The following is a 19,701-nucleotide window of genomic DNA, read 5'->3' as shown; positions in this document are numbered from 1 at the left end:
CTGGGAAAGGTTATGATGGGAAATAAAATGAAATAAAAAGCGCAATGACTGCGCGTCTATTGTTGTCATACGGTAACGTTGATGGAGGCGAAACTTGAGCCCTGGGAAAGGAACGACACTAAAAGAAACAGCGAAACGCTGATCCTCCGGAGCTGGTCCGTGGACTCCAGCCACGCCGGACACATACAACCACGCCGGACACACACACACAACCACGCACAGCCTAACTCTAGCCCCGGGAAAGGAGCGACACACACGGCGAAACGCTGATCAGCGTTCCCCTCAGGAGCGGGTTTGTGGACTTCCACCACGCCGGACACAACTTAACTGAGTGATTATTCCCATTTACAGCCACTGGCCAATCAGTTGCCAGCAGCCTGTTTACGTCACACAAAAGTACCTACTCCACTCGCTTGGAACCTCGACGGAGATAGACCTAGTACTAAAAAAAAGTCCTACAATGGCAAATGAACTGATTTATTGGCTTCTGTATAAAGAAAAATATATGTACTCTTGTCAATTGTTTTTTTTTTCTTGGCCAGTATGCACATAACCCGATATTGCATAGTGAGGAGACTTTTCAAAGGGTTTATTATAGGGGAGCTCAGGCATAATCGGAGTAGGTTGCAGTGAAGGGCGCACATTCAAGGTTCAAGGTGTCTTTATTATCCCCAATGGGGCAATTTGTTGTGCGGCCAGCAGAGAGAAACACACAATTCAAACATACATAGACATGAAAACTCACCAAAAAGTGGACATAATAAATAACATAACATAGAAACATGATAAACAACGTAAAACAATAGATAGTACTAGTTAAAAACACTCATTTGACAGTGTTTAAAAAAACTAGTGACCGCTGGTATAAAGGAGTTCTTGTATTGGTCTTACATCTTTTGGACACAAATCTACGGCCAGATGGAAGCAGTATGAACTGTGAGTGCAGGGGGTGACTAGGATCATCTAGCATCGACCAGGGGGGTATTCCATCAAAGTCGCTAACGAAAGCGGCGATTAGTTTATTAAGCCTGGTTAGAACTAGCGCCAACTTCCACTTGAGGCTAAAGCCGTTCCATCAACGCAGTTCAGCCGCGCATTGCTCATGTTAGTTCAAACCAGGCTCACGTTATCGTGGATTACGCGCGTTCACGAGATATGTAACCAGCCCAGAACCGTGAATGTCGAATCATGGATCAAATGTCCGAAAAGGACCGAGCGGGATCTTTTCCAGCGGCGAACAGAAGCTGCTTGTGGAGGTCTATGAGGAGTACACGCATATAATAACTCAAAAAGGGAACACCGTCCGTAACCATTAATAGAAACAGGGAGGCTGCCTGGCACAAAAATCGGCGATCTGTTGAATGCATAAGTAGTATTAAGCGTAACATATTTTAATTTAATATTGACCATGGATTTATAAGCAGGGAGATAGTCTCGAGTTAACGTGTCGGACTTGCACCCGGTCGTCCGGGGTTCTATCCCCACGCAAGTAATAGTAGGCTAATATAGACCTTATTCTATAAACGTCACCGCGTTCGCGGCGGCCATATTGTTGACATAGTTGACATTCCTAACATAGGCCCTACGCGACAAACTGAGGATTTGAGCCAGCGAAGGAGAGATTTATGGCTGGCTAGAATTAATAGTCGAGACTTCAGCCGACTACTCATAGCGAAGTCTGTTCCCAACATTTCACCACAGGTAACGAGAGAGTTACCTGTGGTAGTAGTTAGAGTTAGATCGGGAGCGTAACTATGTTCCCCGGTCGCGTTTTTCGTAGGTGGAATCCGGAAAAAGTTCCGCCTCAAGCGCTAGGATTGGACAGACAGCCTGTCAGGCAAACTCACACGCTGACTCCTAACCCTAACCCTAACCATAACCGTAACCCTCACCCTAACCGTAACCCTAATATTCATTCTTCCGGATTCCACCTACGAAAAGCACACAAAAGCACAGTCTATAGGCCTACATTATTTTATCACAGGGAGTAAATTGTAACGTTACGATGGATGGTTTCCATTTGATAACGTGCGAACGAAGCCATAATATTGATAACTCAGAACGACAGCTCACTTCACTCAGTTCAGACAACTCACTCTCAATCAGTGTCATGTCAACAAAATGGCCGCGGCGACGTAAAAAGGGGCGTGCGAATAACCTCTATTGGAAGGATTACTAGAGAAATCAAACAACTTTTCATGCCATTTATTTTCCATTTCTTTGAATATTCTTAATTAAGGAATTAATAAAATTAATAAAGGGAATTACAAAATGAAGCCAACGCCAAGAATACCACACATTACTGTGCGTTCACACCAAAAGACACAAATTTCGCCGATTCGCGCGACTCAGCGAATGTTGTAGCGCGACTCAGCGAAATCTGTCGCTGTGCTTAATGTGTGCTTATTTGTGTGCACTTAACGTGTCAATGTCACAGATTGAACAACGAGCGCCACAAATTGATTCCGCTTTTCTTATTTATTTTTACTTGAACGCGTTTTTTAAATGTAACTCCGCCAGCCCGTAATCGCGCCCCCGTAATGCTACCAGTCCGACATGTTCCCATTCCGACAGTCCTGTGCGCGTATGCAAATTAGCCATGTGCGCCAAACAGAAGAAGGGCCCTATCTTGCGCCCGGCGCAATTGACTTTCTACACCGACGCATGTGTCGTTGCTAGTTTGCACCCGGCGCAAAGCTGATTTTCCCCCGCAGCAACCAGGCACCACTACACTTGCATGTTAAATGTCAAAGATTATGCATACGTGTGAAACTGCATAGAAATAGCGTGTGGATTGTGGAAACATTTTTTTTTCCATAGGGCTGCATGAATGAACATGAATGAAGTATAGTAAGCTATGCCATGCGTTAAAATAATAATAATAATAATAATAATAATAACAATAAAACATTCTAGAAAGTATATTCCAGGCTTCCAAAACAAAATCTAGTTTTAGGGTAAATGATTGGTTAAATGATTTGGGAAAGAACAGCTGATACAGCGGTAAATTGTAGGCCTACTTTTAAATCAATGCATCTGCAAACACCGTACAGCAAACACATATGTTCTTGACAAAGACATCGTGTACAAGCCCATTACTTTTAGGATTGATGAGTATTTGATCGTGAGAAAACATAGTTTTACCGCGAGTGAGTGTTTAAAATATTGAATGAATGCGGGTGATGCTTGGTGCGCGTGTGTGTGCACGCCCATCTGTCTAAACACACGCAAATTAAACACGTAAGTGTATGAGAAGGAAATCGAGTCAGTCGACCTGCGATAAGCAGCTGATTCTGAACGGACTCGTCTTCGAGATGGACGTGTTCTAACACATTTTGAATCAATGAAATGTTAACAACAGTATATATCTGACCATTTAATTTTCGAAATTTTAGGTGAAGCCGATTTCCCTTGCAGTCGAGAAGTCGCCACTACGAAAGAATGCAATGTATCCAACTAGCGGGATCTAAACAAACTATAGCTCCAGCGAATTACTACAATGCAGAAGTAGTGGATAATGGCGAAACACAGCAACTCTAGCCTACTCTCAACCAAAATAAAACTAATCGCCGCCCGGTGCAGCAGTGTGAACTGCCCAGTTTTTAGAACGTCTCAGCCCGTCTCGTCGCAAGGAGTTGCGAGTTGCAAGCAGTTGCGTCGCGAATCTTTGGTCTGAACTGGGCTTTAGCATTATAAGCAGTGGCGGTTTTAGGCACGGGCGAAAAACGAGACACACGAGAAAGAAAATGATCCGCATTTTCTATTAACGATAATGCCCCCCCCCCCCCCCCCCCCGTCAACAAATCCGCCACACATTGCTACCTGGGGGGTATTCCATCAACCAAGCTAAACCCAAAGCCGGGCTTATTTTGCTTAGCCTGGCTTCTTTCAGCTAGAGTTGCGTTCCATTAATGTGGCTTAAGGGAATCTCCGCTAAGTAACCATGCAACTTATCCGACCAAACAACCATCAAGCTAAACATAAAGCCGGGCTTCTTTCAGCTGGAGTTGCGTTCCATGAACGTCACTTAAGGGAATCTCCGCTAAGTAACCATGGCAATTTATCCGACCAAACTAACCTGGTCGGGAGCAGGTTAATGTCAGGCTAACTTGAGCGGTGTTTCAGAGAAATCCATCTGTCAGCAACAATTGTACCATCAGAAGGTTCCGCCAAGCCCAGTCCTCACAATTTTGTCATAAATGTACATATATGAAGTACAAACAGCGTATATTTTCACTAAGGGTCTAAGATTAAATGACGCAAATGAAATAATTCAATGAATTGCTATCTATTATTACTGTGGCTATTTGTTCAACACATTTTTACACAAATCTATGTATTATCGCGTTATCAGTAATCAGCGGCTGGGTGAATGATCTAGCACTTGCCCTGTGATAGGCTACGTGCGACCCGAGTTCTAATGTGTAGTATTCTTGGCGTTGGCTTCATTTTGTAATTCCCTTTATTAATTTTATTAATTTGACCCCTCTCACTAAGCATGATAGGGCCAGAGTCGCCATTACCGATTTCTTTTTTTCTTCTTCTTATTCTTTCTTATGGGTACATTCCCCAGGATTACTTTGAGAAGGTCACAGTAGGGCCTACTATTCTTAATTTTCAATTTGTGCCTGGCTATATTCTCCTTCAAACCTAAACATTATATTCTGACCTGTTGTTAGTATTGTCTCGTTGCAAGTGTTTAAATACAATACATGAGTTTACATAGTCTACAGTTGGTTGTTCAGTCAAGTAAAGTTATGTGAATAATAAATCATATTATTAATATTAATGCCTTCTTTATAAACTTTATTTTAATTCCGGTGTTACTTGGAGAGCCAAATTATTTCTAAGGTGGTACTCATGGTAAAAAGTTTGAGAACCACTGTGCTAGACCATTCACCCAGTCGCTGATCACTGATAACGCGATAATACATAGATTTGTGTAAAAATGTGTTGAACAAATAGCCACAGTAATAATAGATAGCAATTCATTGAATTATTTCATTTGCGTCATTTAATCTTAGACCCTTAGTGAAAATATACGCTGTTTGTACTTCATATATGTACATTTATGACAAAATTGTGAGGACTAGGCTTGGCGGAACCTTCTGATGGTACAATTGTTGCTGACAGATGAATTTCTCTGAAACACCGCTCAAGTTAGCCAGACAGTTAACCTGCTCCCGACCAGGTTAGTTTGGTCGGATAAGTTGCCATGGTTACTTAGCGGAAATTCCCTTAAGTGACGTTCATGGAACGCAACTCTAGCTGAAAGAAGCCCGGCTTTATGTTTAGCTTGATGGTTGTTTGGTCGGATAAGTTGCCATGGTTACTTAGCGGAGATTCCCTTAAACCACATTGATGGAACGCAACTCTAGCTGAAAGAAGCCAGGCTAAGCAAAATAAGCCCGGCTTTGGGTTTAGCTTGGTTGATGGAATACCCCCCAGGCTTTCTTGACGGCTCCGTTTTTGTGAATGGATGGCAGGTTATTTAAGGTAGCCCCAACAATCTTGCTACTCATTTACAATACTATGCAGACGTTTGTTTTTTAAAGTTAAAAACCCATACCAGCAGATAAAAGAAAAAGTAAGAACTGATTAAATAAAACGAGTAAAACATCTTCATAAAAGTGCTGTCCACATTAAAATGCATGCGTTTGTGGCAGAAATACATGCGTTGGTGAGCTTTCTTACATACCTGCAGGTCAATCTGATGCTCAAAGGTTAGTATATTGTCAATAACAGTCTCAAGGTATTTATCAAGGTAATTTTGAACAATTTCCAAAGCCAGACCATTAATATCAACAGGGGAGATGAGATCCTGTTGTTGTTGTTTTTTTTCCTAAAATCAATAATCATCTCCTTGGTCTTCTTAACATTGATGTCTAAAAATGATAAATTACACCATCTGATAAAGTCTTACACCACCATTGACTAGTTTGCTCACTCAATGTGCGTAACAAAACAAGCGAATGAGCAACAAATGGACCAAAAACGTACATAACATTATTGTGTTGTTGTTCCAGCAGATCGGAAAGTGGACTGCTCAAATAATGCAGACAAACCCGTGCGTCGAAGAGCATGCTGGGAAAAACTGTGCAGCGGCTTCTGATTGGCTGATAAAACTTCCGCACACCAAAACACAACAGGCGAGTTCTGAGCATTGTCTCAGGATGCAGCTGGATGCAGAGACGGAGTTACACTTGGCATGTGTGGCACTGGCAGCTATGCTTATGGTGGTTTAAGCAGGTGTACTTAAGCGGCAGTCATGTCTTCTAATACCAACGCTTCTGGCGGGATTCATGGCATACTTGTTAAACTACAGGAATCAATTACTGACGAAGACTTAAGGTCTGCAGCTTTCAAATGCCAGGACATTATTGGTGATCTTGGACAGGAGTGTTTGCTATCACAAACTGATAATGAACTTGGTAAGTCTTACTATGCAACGAATGCCCCACTTTCAATCGCCATTTTATTCTTTTGTGGGTGTACCCAATGTCAAATTGGCGAATGACCCCCTGTTTATAATGTTGCTCAGCAAGTGAAAGTGGTAAATTAACGTATGTGTAACGTACATATTGAAATGCAGAAATGCTCTGCTAAATACATTAATACAATTAATTATGTAAAATGTAATTGCTCAAGTAGAGGCCACTGCAAAGGACAGCACCAAATTCAGTGTTGACTAAAATGTATATATATATTACGGTAACTTACAATACATTTTTTACCACTTGAATGAATGTACAGTGTCAGGTGTGCTTTCAGATGCAAGAACTTGACTAGAGATTGTAGGTACTGTTATACTATTTTTGTCGTGAGAAGGAAACACAAACAGTATATGGTTTAATACCGTATACATCTGCATATTTTAATTGTACTTTTAATATTTAATAATAATTTGCCATTCTATGTGAAAGCCCTGCAAACATCCTTGCTGTTCTCAAAGGACTGTGGACTTCTCACCTTCCTCAGAAAGTCCCTTGGATCAGATGAGGTAAATGTCTAACCACAACCAAGCAAATTAAACCATATCTAGTGTTCTGCGTTGCATTTGGTAACACAGGCATTATGTATTTTTAAGCTTCGGGAAACAAGGGTTGAGATTATAAATTTCCTGGAAAAGTTCCTGCAAAGAATGTCATCACGGAACCGGAGCTGGGAGAAGTCTTACGCTGTTGATATACGGGTATGTTGGTGAATCTGGAAAGAAAATGTCAATGTATACTCTATACATTACACACACTTGTGAAGTGACCCTTAAAAATACAAATATCACAGTAATGAAATCTCAACATGAAGAGTTGATTTGACTTGATCTTATTTTTCCCTCCAGGACACTTGCATGGTTGTGTATACAAAGGATAAAGGAGCAAAATGCAGGACTCAAACTCTGGAGCTGCTCCTAAAGGTTAGTCTCTCCATCGCCATCCTTCTCCTGAATATGTGAACCAACTTTGTCAATGTTGTGAAACTGCCAGTGCTGATTAGAACGGAAGGGATTTTTTTCTCCACTGTCTTAAACCTAAGACACATGCCTGCAATTGCATGTTCCAGGAACAAAAATGAAAAATATACAGTATGACTGAATACCCTTTTCTGTACACAATTGGTTGTCTATGTAAGGTCAAGCATTGTAGATTTCTTGAAAATGTTTTTTTCAAGAAATCTTTTCAAGAAATCCACCCCCAAAAGAAGCAGGTAATGGCCCTGTATTAAGTCACAGTTAAGCAACCTTGGGTACCATGAAAGGCACTATAAGTCCAAGCTATTATTATTAACACAGACAGACAGACAGTGTATTTAGCCACAGTTTATGATCTCTGTCATTTGGGTTCATAGTATGCGTATGTTTCTGACACATGTGTTACTTTTTAGGTTCTTTATCTGACCAAGGCTTCCAGTGTGGCATCTGACCTGCGAGTCAGTGAAATATTCAACAGATTCTACAGTGAGCTCTGTCAGAAAACCAAAATCCAAGATTCTGGTGAGTTTGCCCTGTTATTTTGAACTAGACATTTTGTCTACAAAAATATAGTTTGATAATCATAGTTTGAAATGAAAGGAGTAAAGTGCTCAACTGCTTGAAAACCCCTCTGCTCCCTATAACGGTTTCTGCAGTCCTTGGTAAAATCTATGAGTTGTTGGGAGTGCTCGGGGAGGTCCATCCCAGCGAGATGGTGTCCAACTCTGAGAAACTCTACAAGGCCTACCTCGGGGAGCTGAAGGAACAGGTATGCTCTGGAGATGCCTCCAGACCAGAGCACACAAGACCTGCTGCACACCTTCACACATTCACCTAGTGGCACAGAGCCTGGGCCTGAAACCAAACACTGAAAGGGGCCGAGTTTAGTTATGCCTTGTTTCCTGGTTAGTTACGGAGATATTCTATCAAAGATAAACTAATATGTGTGAGTGGGTGAACCTTTCAGATGAGATTTAAATAACTTTTATTTCTTCAGAAGCCAATCTACACAGTGTTGTCTGAAACCTTTCCAGACACTTTTTTTCTGTCGGTTTCAAGGACAAGAGGTTTTAGCTTGCCTTCCCATTTGGAATTGTTTACTTGTGCTGGCCGAGTTTGTTAAACATTGCTAACCAGCTTGGGAGTTATGTATTTCGTTTAATATGCAGAAATTAGTCATTAAACTGAAATGGACCAAAATATGTTGTGTCTAATTTATCCTATATTTTCAGTCTATCAGAACAATGGTTTAATCCTGTTAACAAAGTAGACGTAATGTACACTTGTGTCTAGAGAGCATTTTCCCAATCTGTGTTCTTGATGTATTTGTATGCAGGGTTTCTCATCCTTGTTTCATTTCAGATGACCTCTTCCACGAAGGAGCCCAAGCTGTTTGTCGTGGCAGGCTGTCTGAGAGGCATCACCGCTCTGTTGGTCAACTTCACCAAGACCGTGGAAGAAGGTGGGAGATGCTTGGTTACATTCCGTGTTACACCAATCATGGTCCAGCCTCATTGATGTTCATGTAATGTACTAATACCCTGGAAGTAAAAAATCTCAGTCAGCCTTGTTTTAATTATCAGCCTGTGATAGCTGTGTGATGACCTGCATTGAGGGAATATTAAAATCAACACATTCATCATCTTGTAAATTAACCTATTTGTCTTTGATGTTCCACACAGACCCAGTCACATCCAGAGATATTTTCCAGTATGCCTTGAAAACAATCAGCCCACAGGTGAGAACTTTTTTTAAATTACAATTTGGGATTAGATGGTGGATAATAGCTCAACTCAGTACAACAAGGTCATACCTCCCCATTATGTAATGTCTAATTTGTTTCACGTAGATGGAGATGAGTCGCTACGCTGTCACCTTTGGTAAGATCTACCTCTAGGGTTCTTCTGACTTGAATGTCCTAAACACCATTGTAAGAAGGGCGAGGACGTATGATTGTCGCATGTTGCACTCTCTAGGACTCCCTACCCTCCTTTACCCGGGTCAAGCTACTGCAGTGTTGTCACCCGTCTTTTAGCCCCCTCCTCCTCTCTCTCCCCAGACAGGTTAACCACACGCACCCTTCTCTGTCTCTGTCTCTCTCTTTGTCTGTGTGTGTCTCTCTGTCTCTTTCTTTGTCTATGTGTGTGTCTCTCTCTCTCACAGCTGGCCTGAGGTTGTTGGGGAAGCACGCGGCTCAGTTTGGCAGCTGTCTGATGGACCACTACAAGGCCCTGTTTGAGGTCATGTCCAAACTCTGCGGACACATCAACGGGGAGATGAAAAAGTCGAGCTACTACGCACTCGAGGCCTTTCTTAAACAGGTGACCAATTTTAAGGATGAATCTGGCTGTCTCTCTCTCTCTCTCACTGCCCCCCCGCTCTCTCTTATCTTAACCATTGAACTATTTATTTAACTGAATGCTAGGTTATCTACCCCAGTGCATTATAGAGTTTGTTGTTGTGGTTCTCAGGTTGCCTTCCTGGTTGCAGAGAATATCGAGGAGCACAAATGCACGTTGAAATTCTTCATGCAAAAGTTCTGCTCCATAATAAAGACGATGGACTCCACCCATAGAGAGCTCTCCATCGCCATCCGTGGATATGGGTTCTTTGCAGCTGTATGATTATCTTATTTATTAAATTAATATTATTACTACAAAACTATTCCTGTTTCAAAATATAATACACACAAACAATTCAGGACATGGTTTCCTGTCAATCTACTCCAGACTTTGCCTTGAGAAAGTGGGTGTGGCAAATACTGGCATGAAAACAGAGTAAAGCGAGTATAAGATTGTAGTTTTTTTTAATAGAAAATAAAACTTTTTTAATTGGGAATCAATGCGTAAAGGTTATTCTATTATTCCCACACCCCCTAACTTTAAGGCTATTTTTGAAGCTGTTTTCATTGTAGGAAAAATAACTAAAGTCTTTTATAAGACCAAAACATAGGTGAACAGTCGTTTTGTTTAGTGTGAAAATGGCAGCTGCAATACAAGCAATTTCCCCCCCCCCCCACCATAGCCGTGCAAAAAGGTGTGTCCCCAAGACGTGGACCTGATGTACACGGAGCTAATTCAGCGCTGCAAGCAGATGTACCTGACTGAGTCTGACGGGGAGGAGGAGAGCTTCTACCAGCTGCCCAGCTTCCTCGACTCCATCGCCTGCGTGCTCATCCACCTGGACAAGGTAACGCTAACGGCATCACAACACCATGCTGTCTCGTGCTTTGGGCCTGGTTAATAGAATATTCTTTGGTACGGATGTGTATATGGCTGAATCCCTTAACATTTAGTATTTTTTGAAGTCTTTTGATGGATGTGTATAGGGCTGAATCCCTAACATTACTTGAGGATGAGGAAAGTAATCAGGGTTTCTAGTAGGACGGCAACTAACGATTTAGTTTCGGCTTCAGATCCCCGAGGTGTACACGCCGCTGCTGGAGCGCCTCCTGGTGGTGCAGATTGACAGCTACCCCCAGTACAGTGAGCGGATGCAGAGCGCCTGCGGCCGCGCCATCCTCAAGGTGCTGGTTGCCATGGCTTCCAAAGGGCCTGTACTGTGGAGTTTTATCAGTTCAGTCGGTGAGTTGACGTTCTAGATATATATTGTTTTTATTGGAATTATCTAGATAGGTAGTACATGTTGATGGCAACAACCACGTACATTCAATTTGTTTACAAGTCACAGAAAATATTGAATACCCGGTATGGTGCTTCTCTACTGTGATGCCTAACAACATGCCTAAAGAACAGATACTCTGGTGTGTTTCAGTGCATCAGGGCTTGATCCGCGTCTGCTCCAAACCCATCGTGCTTACAGAGGTCAGATCATTTATCTGTTTTCTCTGTTTCTCATTTATTAGTTCATTTGTCAGACATCAATATGAATGTTTATTTATCCTATGAACACCTTAAAGGGATAGTTCAGGATTTTGGACATCGGGTCTCATTTCCAAGTGAGCCAGTGTGTTATTGATCATTGGAGGCCGTTTTCAATACTTTTCATTCAGTCCTCAGTTGCAGAAATGGCTGGTGCTAGGCTAGTGCAACTCGAGGGGAACTGCTAGCCTGCCAATAAAAACAATCAAGCCAATTATAATGCCCGACTATCAATGTAAATGTCTGTGTTGATAGAATAGTGTTAGAAATAAACTTACCCTTGCATCGCATTGCATTTAGTTTATAATCCCTGTAGTTGGAAGCAAGCTATGGCAGCGGTGGACTGATATTACCTGGAGTGCGCTTCTCTGTTTACGTTCTGCTGTAGTGAATTGGTTGCTACACCGGAGCAGTAAAAACAAGTGAAATTCCGCCGCTGCTGAGAAAGTAGTCCCCCAAAATGTAATGTGATCATTGCGATACAAGGATAGTTTTATTTCTAATATTTTTATATCAAAACAGACATTTACATCGATAGTCAAGCATAATAATTGGTTTGCATCGGGTGTACTTTGGAGTGGGTTTTTATTGGCAGGCTAGCATTTCCCCTCGACTTGCGCTAGCCTAGCACCAGCGATTTCTGCAACTAGAAGGACTGAATGAAAAGTGTTAAACGGTCTCCAATGATAAATAACACACTGGCTCACTTGGAAATGAGACCTGATGTCCAAAATCCTGAACTATCCCTTTAACCAACTTGATTGACAGCAATCTTGGCAATGCTCTTACAGCATTTGAATTGTAAACCAGGAAAGGCAGACTGTGGTGCTCATTCAAGTCAACATCCCTCTTCTCTCTCAGGACAAGAACCCGGGGAATGACCACATGCACACAGGCAAGTGGAAAGTCCCCTCAAGCCTGGACTACCTGAACCTGTACCGGAACCTGCTGGACTGCGACCGTCTAAAGGTAATCTCTCTGCATGCTCACTGAGAGCCCAGGGTGATGCTTGGCGGATGCGTTTCTCCGGGCTTCAATGATTATTTTATTTCCCATTCCAATTGCTGGCAGTTGATCTGTAACACGTCAGCCTTCTGCTGAAGGTGTGCTTACATGGAGGTTGGAGAGATGAGGTGATTTTTGACCTGTATGTATGCAGGCCAAAATCAGTTCATAATCTGTTTTTGTTTCAACAACTCCCAACGAGTCAACGAGTCATTGCAAACTGATTGTTTTTCTCCCAGGACTCAGGATTCTTGGACGGAGCGTTTGAAGGTCAGAACAGTGCTCTGATCTCTCTGAGCCGTCTGCTGTATGACGAGGTCATCAAGTCTATTCTGCGCATAGTGGAGAAGCTGGACCTGTCCGTCCAGAAAGTCACCACAGGAGAGGAGGTTAGCCTCAAATGGTGATATATATATATATATATATATATATATATCTATATATATATATCTATATATATATATATATATCTATATATATATATATCAGTCCATGTTTTTAATGTAACCACCACTCCCCTATGGGAAAATCCCATGGTGAGAGGGTGACAGAATTGTCTTTCTATTTTTATCTTTTCAATAGAAGTGTTTTTGATAAGGGATTTGTTCCGGCACATTACTCAGAACAGAATTAGTATAATAATCTGCAAGATGACCAACATCATCATCATGCTATGGGCAGTATTTCATTACCGTTTTGTTCAAAAAGGTTTGTAATTCAAAATATGCTATTTTTATATTTAGTCATAGTTAACTAGTTATTCATTATTTTTTGTATGAGCATACTACAATGAACACATTAGTATTTTGTTACACTAGCAGGCCCTTTCAGAAGAAACAGACGGTGGGCACCTCACTAGCTAATACCTGTGTCATTCCATACTAGGGTGTTGAGTTGGTTCTTTATTTCTATGTTCCGGTTCTCTCCATCCCTCAGGGTCTGGACGACGTCAACACAGTGGTGCTGGAGTCCTCCGACCCCACCGCCCATCTCATGCCCAACAAGGTCAAGGACTTCACCGCCTTCATCAACCTGGTGGACTTCTGCAGGTGACCCCACCTCACACTCTCCTTTTCTCATCCGTCGTTCAACCAGCACTAGATTGTATGAACGATAGCAGTTCATATCCTCGTGTAACAAGCGATGGTGGTTATCAAGTAGCTCGTCTGCATGCATGCATTCTGCAATGGATATGTTGTCCCACCCCAATAAAAACAACCACAAATGTTGGCGACTAGTATGCTATTAAGTGTGGCTCTTCAAAACTTCAAAACATAGCACACTTGGGTTTAAATTGAACACCTTTATCACAGACAAGTCGGCTGAATACAAAACGTTGTGGCATCATAACACATTGTGGTGAGCACATGTTGAACACGTTGCTCATTTAACGTGTGTGTGTGTGTGTGTGTGTGTGTGTGTGTGTGTGTGTGTGTGTGTGTGTGTGTGTGTGTGTGTGTGTGTGTGTGTGTGTGTGTGTGTGTGTGTGTGTGTGTGTGTGTGTGTGTGTGTGTGTGTGACTGTTCAGTGCACTGCTGCAGAGTACCCATGCGGAGTACTTTGAGCCTTGGGTGTACCCGCTGAGCCACCAGCTCATCCTCCACTCCATCAGAAACCCCCTGGTCAGCGGCTTCTACAGGCTGCTGGCCGTCTCCATGAAGGTGTCCCAGAGGATCCAGTACTACCAGGTATCTGTTCCCCCTCTCTGCTACTGTGGTGTGACCGGACCTCACGGGCTCCTCACCCCTGGTGTGTGTGTGTGTGTGTGTGTTGGGTCCTTTAGTGGGATTTATTGCATAATCATGATTTAGGTTACTAATATAATCAGTGCTGTTTATGATTGGCTTCATTACGGATTTGATTATTTCCCGTAATGCACGTTATTCCAGCATTTTAATGCATAGTTGATAAATAATACTATTGGCGCAACCATGCCCCAACTTTAAGGTGGTGTGTCTTTAATGTCTGGTTGGTATCATGGTGTGCCTTAGCCCATAAAAGCTGTGAAACACTCCTCATTATCATCATATCAAATATTTCTCTATACTTGCTCTAGGATTGACTTAATACACAGGACAAAAACCTAGTTGATTACTACTAACTAGCACTGGGATACTTAAACAAATATGACCTCTTCTCTTCTAGGGAGTCAGCGCCTCACCAGCATCACCTGTGGAGCCGGTGAAGACCAACTGCTTTGCCCTGCTTGCAAAGTTCGGCAAAGAGGTCAGCTCTACTTTCCTCTAGGGCTGCTCGATTAGGGAAAAAAAATCACGATTATTTTGGTCAATATTGATATCACTATTATTCAAACGATTATTTTTGAGTTTGAAAACATGATGCATTTCTCTCCAAAAAAACACGTTTTAAATTTCGCCTAAACAAAATACACAAAATGTTCAAATAGTAAATGTTCATAAATATACTTTAAAAAATACACCATAGGGGGCGCCCCGGTGGTGCACTGCACATACCATATAGGCACAGTGTTAATCACAGAGACCCAGGATCGAATCCGGCCTGGGTCATTTACTGCATGTCTTCCCCTCTGTCTTCCACACTTAAAAAAAATAAATAAATAAAAATAAAAAAATACACCATAAATATACTTAAAGAATATATAAAAGAAAAAATAGTTTCAACTCTATTATATTAGTTTGGAGATTGTTTGACGCAAAAATCTAATTGTGATCTAAATTTGATTAATGGCACCGCCCTTCTTTCCTCCCAATGGGGAGTCCTAAAAGCGCGAACAGCGGTGTGAGTCGTGTTGAGGGAAGCAGAGCGGTCGTACCTCAGTGCTTGTGTCCTCCCTGCAGGTGTGTCTCCGCATGAAGCAGTACAAGGATGAGCTGCTGGCGTCCTGCCTGACCTTTGCCCTCTCCCTGCACCACAGCATGGTGGCTCTGGACATCAAGGCCTACTGCCCAGCACTGGAGGTGGGCATCTCTGTACAGCTCGCTCACCCTGGAGACCGCTATGATCAGTGGACACTTGTTGCACTAGTATCCATAAGGTTTATATAGCACTTGCATGCAAAGTGAATGCTAGTGGCCATGCGGAGAGAACCCAGGTTAGAACCCCTGTTCTGCAGCAACTCCACTGGCTCCCGGTCAAACTCTGCATAAACTTCAAAATCCTCCTGTTTACATTTAAGGCCATCCACAACCTTTCCCCTCCTTATCTGTCCGAACTCTGTCCACCTCTCTGTCCCTCCCGCCCGCCTCGTCACCATGGGGAGCAGGGCTTTCAGCCGCTCTGCCCCCCATCTCTGGAACTCACTCCCTGTGGACCTCAGGAACCTGGACTCTCTCACACTCTTCAAATCTAGGCTAAAAACTCACCTATTCAGAACTGCATACCCCACTTAACCATCTACATTGTCTTTTCTTATGTTTCTTATTTCTTACTGTTTTTTATTCTTTTATGCGTTGTACGGTGTCCTCGAGTGCCCAGAGAGGCGCCTTTAAATAAAATGTATTACTATTATTATTATTATTAGAAGCTAAGGAGCCAAGATTAAATAAATTTTAAAAAAGTATCAGAAATGGTACCCTTTTTTAATTTTATCATATTTTTCATAATACTTTCCTTATGAGTTTTGTTAGTTTTATTCAGGATTGCTCAAATGTATTAGGATGTTTGCATAATTTCAGTATATTTGCACTTTGATTTAGATTATTCACAGTGATCGTATGTGTGTGTGTGTGTCTGTGTATGTGTCCGTCCAGGCTGCCCTGAAACTGGGCCTAAGCCACGTGCCCCTGGCCAACGTGGCCCTGGACGCCCTGGAGGCCTGGTCCTCCTTCATCCCCATGGAGGTCATGCAGCCCTGCTACCAGAACACACTGCCCCTGCTGGACGGATACCTCAAGTCCACCTCCACCAATGGTTATTTATTTTGAAAGATATTTTTTTTTATTATAGAGTGAGATAGAGAGGAAGGTATGGGAGAAAGAGGGGAGGATATGCAGCAAATTACCACAGGCAGGATTCAAACCCGGTTCTAGATGCAACTATTTTCAATGTGATCAGGCTAAATTAGTCTAATCTGGTCCAGATTTATTTGCGAGGACGTAAAGCAGTTTACGGTACAATCGGATTAGATGTTCATTTAATCTGCTAAAGTTTAATTTCCTTACTTTAACGCCATCCACTGCACCCACTAAACTAAACCCAACGTCCATACAGTGTATTGTATTTGCCACTTTCTCTCAATTTCTCTAAAATTCTCTCAATCAACTCTCTCAATCTCTCCAAATTGTAATTGGCCACTACACTCTAAGCTGCATTTGAGTTGAGTCATTATTAGATGAGGTGTTGTGTGTGTGTGTGTGTGTGTGTGTTGGTTTCAGAGAAGGACGACAGTGGCTGGGAGGTGATGTCAGCGGTGTCGTCTAAAAGTGAGAAGGGATACGGCCGAGTGATGAGGAGGCTGCTGAAACAGTCCAAACACCTAGTCATGGTAGTGGCATGCCAAGGGTTCACTTATTACTAACCAGTACTTCTGATATTGACCTAGGAGGTCTCCAATGGTTGGGATAAATAGGGCCATGCAGCACAAAAAGAGTTTGAAGGTGGACAAAGTTAAAAAATAACATGAATTCTTTGCTGTGGTTTTGTCATTGATTTCACAGGAAGAAGCTCCCGTTGTCATGGTGAAGCTCAGGGTTGTGCGGTTGCTAGGGCACCTGGGAGGACAGATGAACAGGAATCTGGTGACGGGTACTGTTAAACTGAATTACTGAATTAAACGTTAAAAAGCATAATATCAACAGCGGGTGTCCATACCAAGCCGTCCCGTCTGAGTTCAGCTCTCCACGTGAGGCGTCCGCTGGTGACCTGAGAAGCTGGACCTCAGTCCTCCAAAACCCTAATAACGGTGGCTCCCCCTCTTCTCTGTCATGCAGTGGTGTCGACAGAGGAGACGATGAAGAAGTTTGTTGCCTGGGATACGGAGAAGAGGCTAAGCTTCGCCGTGCCCTTCTCAGACATGAAGCCGGTCATCTACCTGGACCCCTTCCTGCCCCGCATCAGTGAGCTGGCACTGTCCACCAGCGACAGACACACCAAGGTACGCGGGCCCAAAGGAAGCCCCTAATTACTGCGATTGGGGATTTTGTTTTTGTGAGCTCCTTTATTACACAGCAAGGGTTGTGAACTTTAAAGCTGCTGTAGTCTACATACAACTGAAGAGTTGCAAAGAGAAAAGAGCGCAAAAGAGCCTGAAACCCTGAAATAATTCCCCCTTTCCCTCTGCTCCCTCTCTGCTCGTTTTTTCGCCGCTGAAAAGTGCTTGTCACACACCTGTGGGGGAGCTATGATAATCTTGTGTGCGTGCAAAGATGGAATCCCTGAACTAATCAGGAATGAGAGGCTCTGATTGTAGAGAAAATAACTCAGAATCTTCTCAATCTAAAAAGTCTCAATTACAGTCAACCACAATATAGATTCTCGCTGAGAATTTCACTCACTTAAAGCTGGAACTGGTCCACACATCGTGAACAGGGAGCGGTTTTGTAAACCAGGAGCCCCTTGCTGCCGGCCCATGACCCGGCGCTCTCTGCTCGGCGCAGGTGGCCGCGTGTGAGCTGCTCCACAGCCTGGTGGTCTACATGATCGGGAAGAGCGCCCAGATGGTGGACGATCCCAGCAGCCTGCCGCCCATGTACAACCTCCACAAGAAGCTGCTCCCCGTGCTGCTGCGCCTGGCCTGCGACGTGGACCAGGTCGGTTGTGTTTCTCTGGATCAAAACCAAGTACAAATATGGACAATTAGTGTGGTTTGTTGGTTGGTTCTCTATATGAATAGTTAGCAATAAGATTTGGATCCACCTTCTTCATCAGCAGGAACATAGCATATCTTTGTACCCTTGCGTTTCCTGTTAAACTGGTATGACAAACGTCTAGGATTAGGATAGTAGATTTTTCACTACATAAGAGCTCTACATGGCTTAAGATACTAGATGTACAGTACTTTAGAGCTCTAGATGGAACAAGATACTAGATGTACAGTACTTTAGAGCTCTAGATGGAACAATATACTAGATGTACAGTACTTTAGAGCTCTAGATGGAACAAGATACTAGATGTACAGCACTGTAGAGCTCTAGATGGATAAATATACTAGATGTACAGTACTGTAGAGCTCTAGATGGATTAATAGACTAGATGTACAGTACTTTAGAGCTCTAGATGGATAAATATACTAGATGTACAGTACTTTAGAGCTCTAGATGGATAAATATACTAGATGTACAGTACTGTAGAGCTCTAGATGGAACAAGATACTAGATGTACAGCACTGTAGAGCTCTAGATGGATAAATATACTAGATGTACAGTACTTTAGAGCTCTAGATGGATAAATATACTAGATGTACAGTACTTTATAGCTCTAGATGGATTAATAGACTAGATGTATAGTACTTTAGAGCTCTAGCTGGATTAATATACTAGATTTGTAGTACTTTGGAGAGCTGGATGGTGTTATTGGATAAACTACCGGTATTTATGTCAGTTGAATATATTATTTACACTAGATAGGATAAAGTTGCTCATTTAACTATGTTAACTGTGTGTGTGTGTGTGTGTGTGTGTGTGTGTGTGTGTGTGTGTGTGTGTGTGTGTGTGTGTGTGTGTGTGTGTGTGTGTGTGTGTGTGTGTGTGTGTGTGTGTGTGTGTGTGTGTGTGTGTGTGTGTGAGAGAGATGTGGTCAACTCTTGTTCAAACCTGTGTTCTGGTTGCCAGGTAACAAGGCAGCTGTTTGAGCCCCTGGTGATGCAGCTGATTCACTGGTTCACCAACAACAAAAAGTTTGAGAGCCAGGACACCGTTGCGGTTCTAGAGGCTATTCTGGTAACAGGACGCCTCCATCTTAATGCACTCATGATATGTCATAAATGTACATGTAGGGTTGGATCAGACCTGAAGGTCTGATCCAACCCTACAACCCTACAACCCTTGATCTTCAACATATTTGTAGCTTGATATTTACAGAATGATATATTGTAAATAGGAGATATTATTTGACAGAGGTATTCCTTGGGAGATAGATCCACGATGGCTGTTTGTGTGTCTCTGGTGAACGTTGACCCCCCCCCCCCCCCAACCCTGCAGGAGGGCCTGGTGGACCCCCTGGACAGCACGCTGCGGGACTTCTGCGGCCGTTGTGTGCAGGAGTTTGTCAAGTGGTCCGTGAAGCAGACCACGCCCGCGCAGCAGGAGAGGAGCCCTGCCAACATCAAGTCTCTGTTTAAGCGCATCTACAGCCTGGCCCTGCACCCAAACAGCTTCAAGAGGCTGGGGGCGGCCTTGGCCTTCAACAGCATCTACAGGCAGTTCAGGT

At 42.9% G+C, this 19,701-nt stretch overlaps 1 protein-coding gene across 1 annotated transcript in view; it reads left to right on the top strand.

Moving 5' to 3' along the window:
- Positions 1 to 6,159: 6,159 nt before the first annotated feature.
- Positions 6,160 to 19,701, top strand: part of prkdc (protein kinase, DNA-activated, catalytic subunit) — a 44,655-nt gene continuing 31,113 nt past the window's right edge. The window contains exons 1-27 of the mRNA XM_084475589.1: positions 6,160 to 6,431; positions 6,924 to 7,000; positions 7,088 to 7,192; positions 7,340 to 7,414; positions 7,882 to 7,990; positions 8,125 to 8,237; positions 8,831 to 8,930; positions 9,151 to 9,206; positions 9,318 to 9,348; positions 9,632 to 9,789; positions 9,940 to 10,086; positions 10,493 to 10,657; positions 10,884 to 11,052; positions 11,243 to 11,292; positions 12,211 to 12,318; positions 12,594 to 12,743; positions 13,291 to 13,403; positions 13,883 to 14,042; positions 14,500 to 14,580; positions 15,174 to 15,293; positions 16,086 to 16,245; positions 16,710 to 16,819; positions 16,992 to 17,079; positions 17,265 to 17,428; positions 17,931 to 18,083; positions 19,104 to 19,211; positions 19,473 to 19,699. Coding sequence (XP_084331715.1) covers positions 6,269 to 6,431; positions 6,924 to 7,000; positions 7,088 to 7,192; positions 7,340 to 7,414; positions 7,882 to 7,990; positions 8,125 to 8,237; positions 8,831 to 8,930; positions 9,151 to 9,206; positions 9,318 to 9,348; positions 9,632 to 9,789; positions 9,940 to 10,086; positions 10,493 to 10,657; positions 10,884 to 11,052; positions 11,243 to 11,292; positions 12,211 to 12,318; positions 12,594 to 12,743; positions 13,291 to 13,403; positions 13,883 to 14,042; positions 14,500 to 14,580; positions 15,174 to 15,293; positions 16,086 to 16,245; positions 16,710 to 16,819; positions 16,992 to 17,079; positions 17,265 to 17,428; positions 17,931 to 18,083; positions 19,104 to 19,211; positions 19,473 to 19,699 — 3,260 coding nt within the window. The 5' untranslated portion in view covers positions 6,160 to 6,268. The remainder of the gene's footprint in view (positions 6,432 to 6,923; positions 7,001 to 7,087; positions 7,193 to 7,339; positions 7,415 to 7,881; positions 7,991 to 8,124; positions 8,238 to 8,830; positions 8,931 to 9,150; positions 9,207 to 9,317; positions 9,349 to 9,631; positions 9,790 to 9,939; positions 10,087 to 10,492; positions 10,658 to 10,883; positions 11,053 to 11,242; positions 11,293 to 12,210; positions 12,319 to 12,593; positions 12,744 to 13,290; positions 13,404 to 13,882; positions 14,043 to 14,499; positions 14,581 to 15,173; positions 15,294 to 16,085; positions 16,246 to 16,709; positions 16,820 to 16,991; positions 17,080 to 17,264; positions 17,429 to 17,930; positions 18,084 to 19,103; positions 19,212 to 19,472; positions 19,700 to 19,701) is intronic.

The sequence above is a fragment of the Micromesistius poutassou genome (genome assembly GCF_964030765.1).
Source record: "Micromesistius poutassou genome assembly, chromosome: 11".
Classification (NCBI taxonomy): Eukaryota; Metazoa; Chordata; class Actinopteri; order Gadiformes; family Gadidae; genus Micromesistius; species Micromesistius poutassou.
The sequence above is the reverse complement of the archived record's forward strand: the minus strand, read 5'-3'. Positions and strand labels throughout refer to the sequence as shown.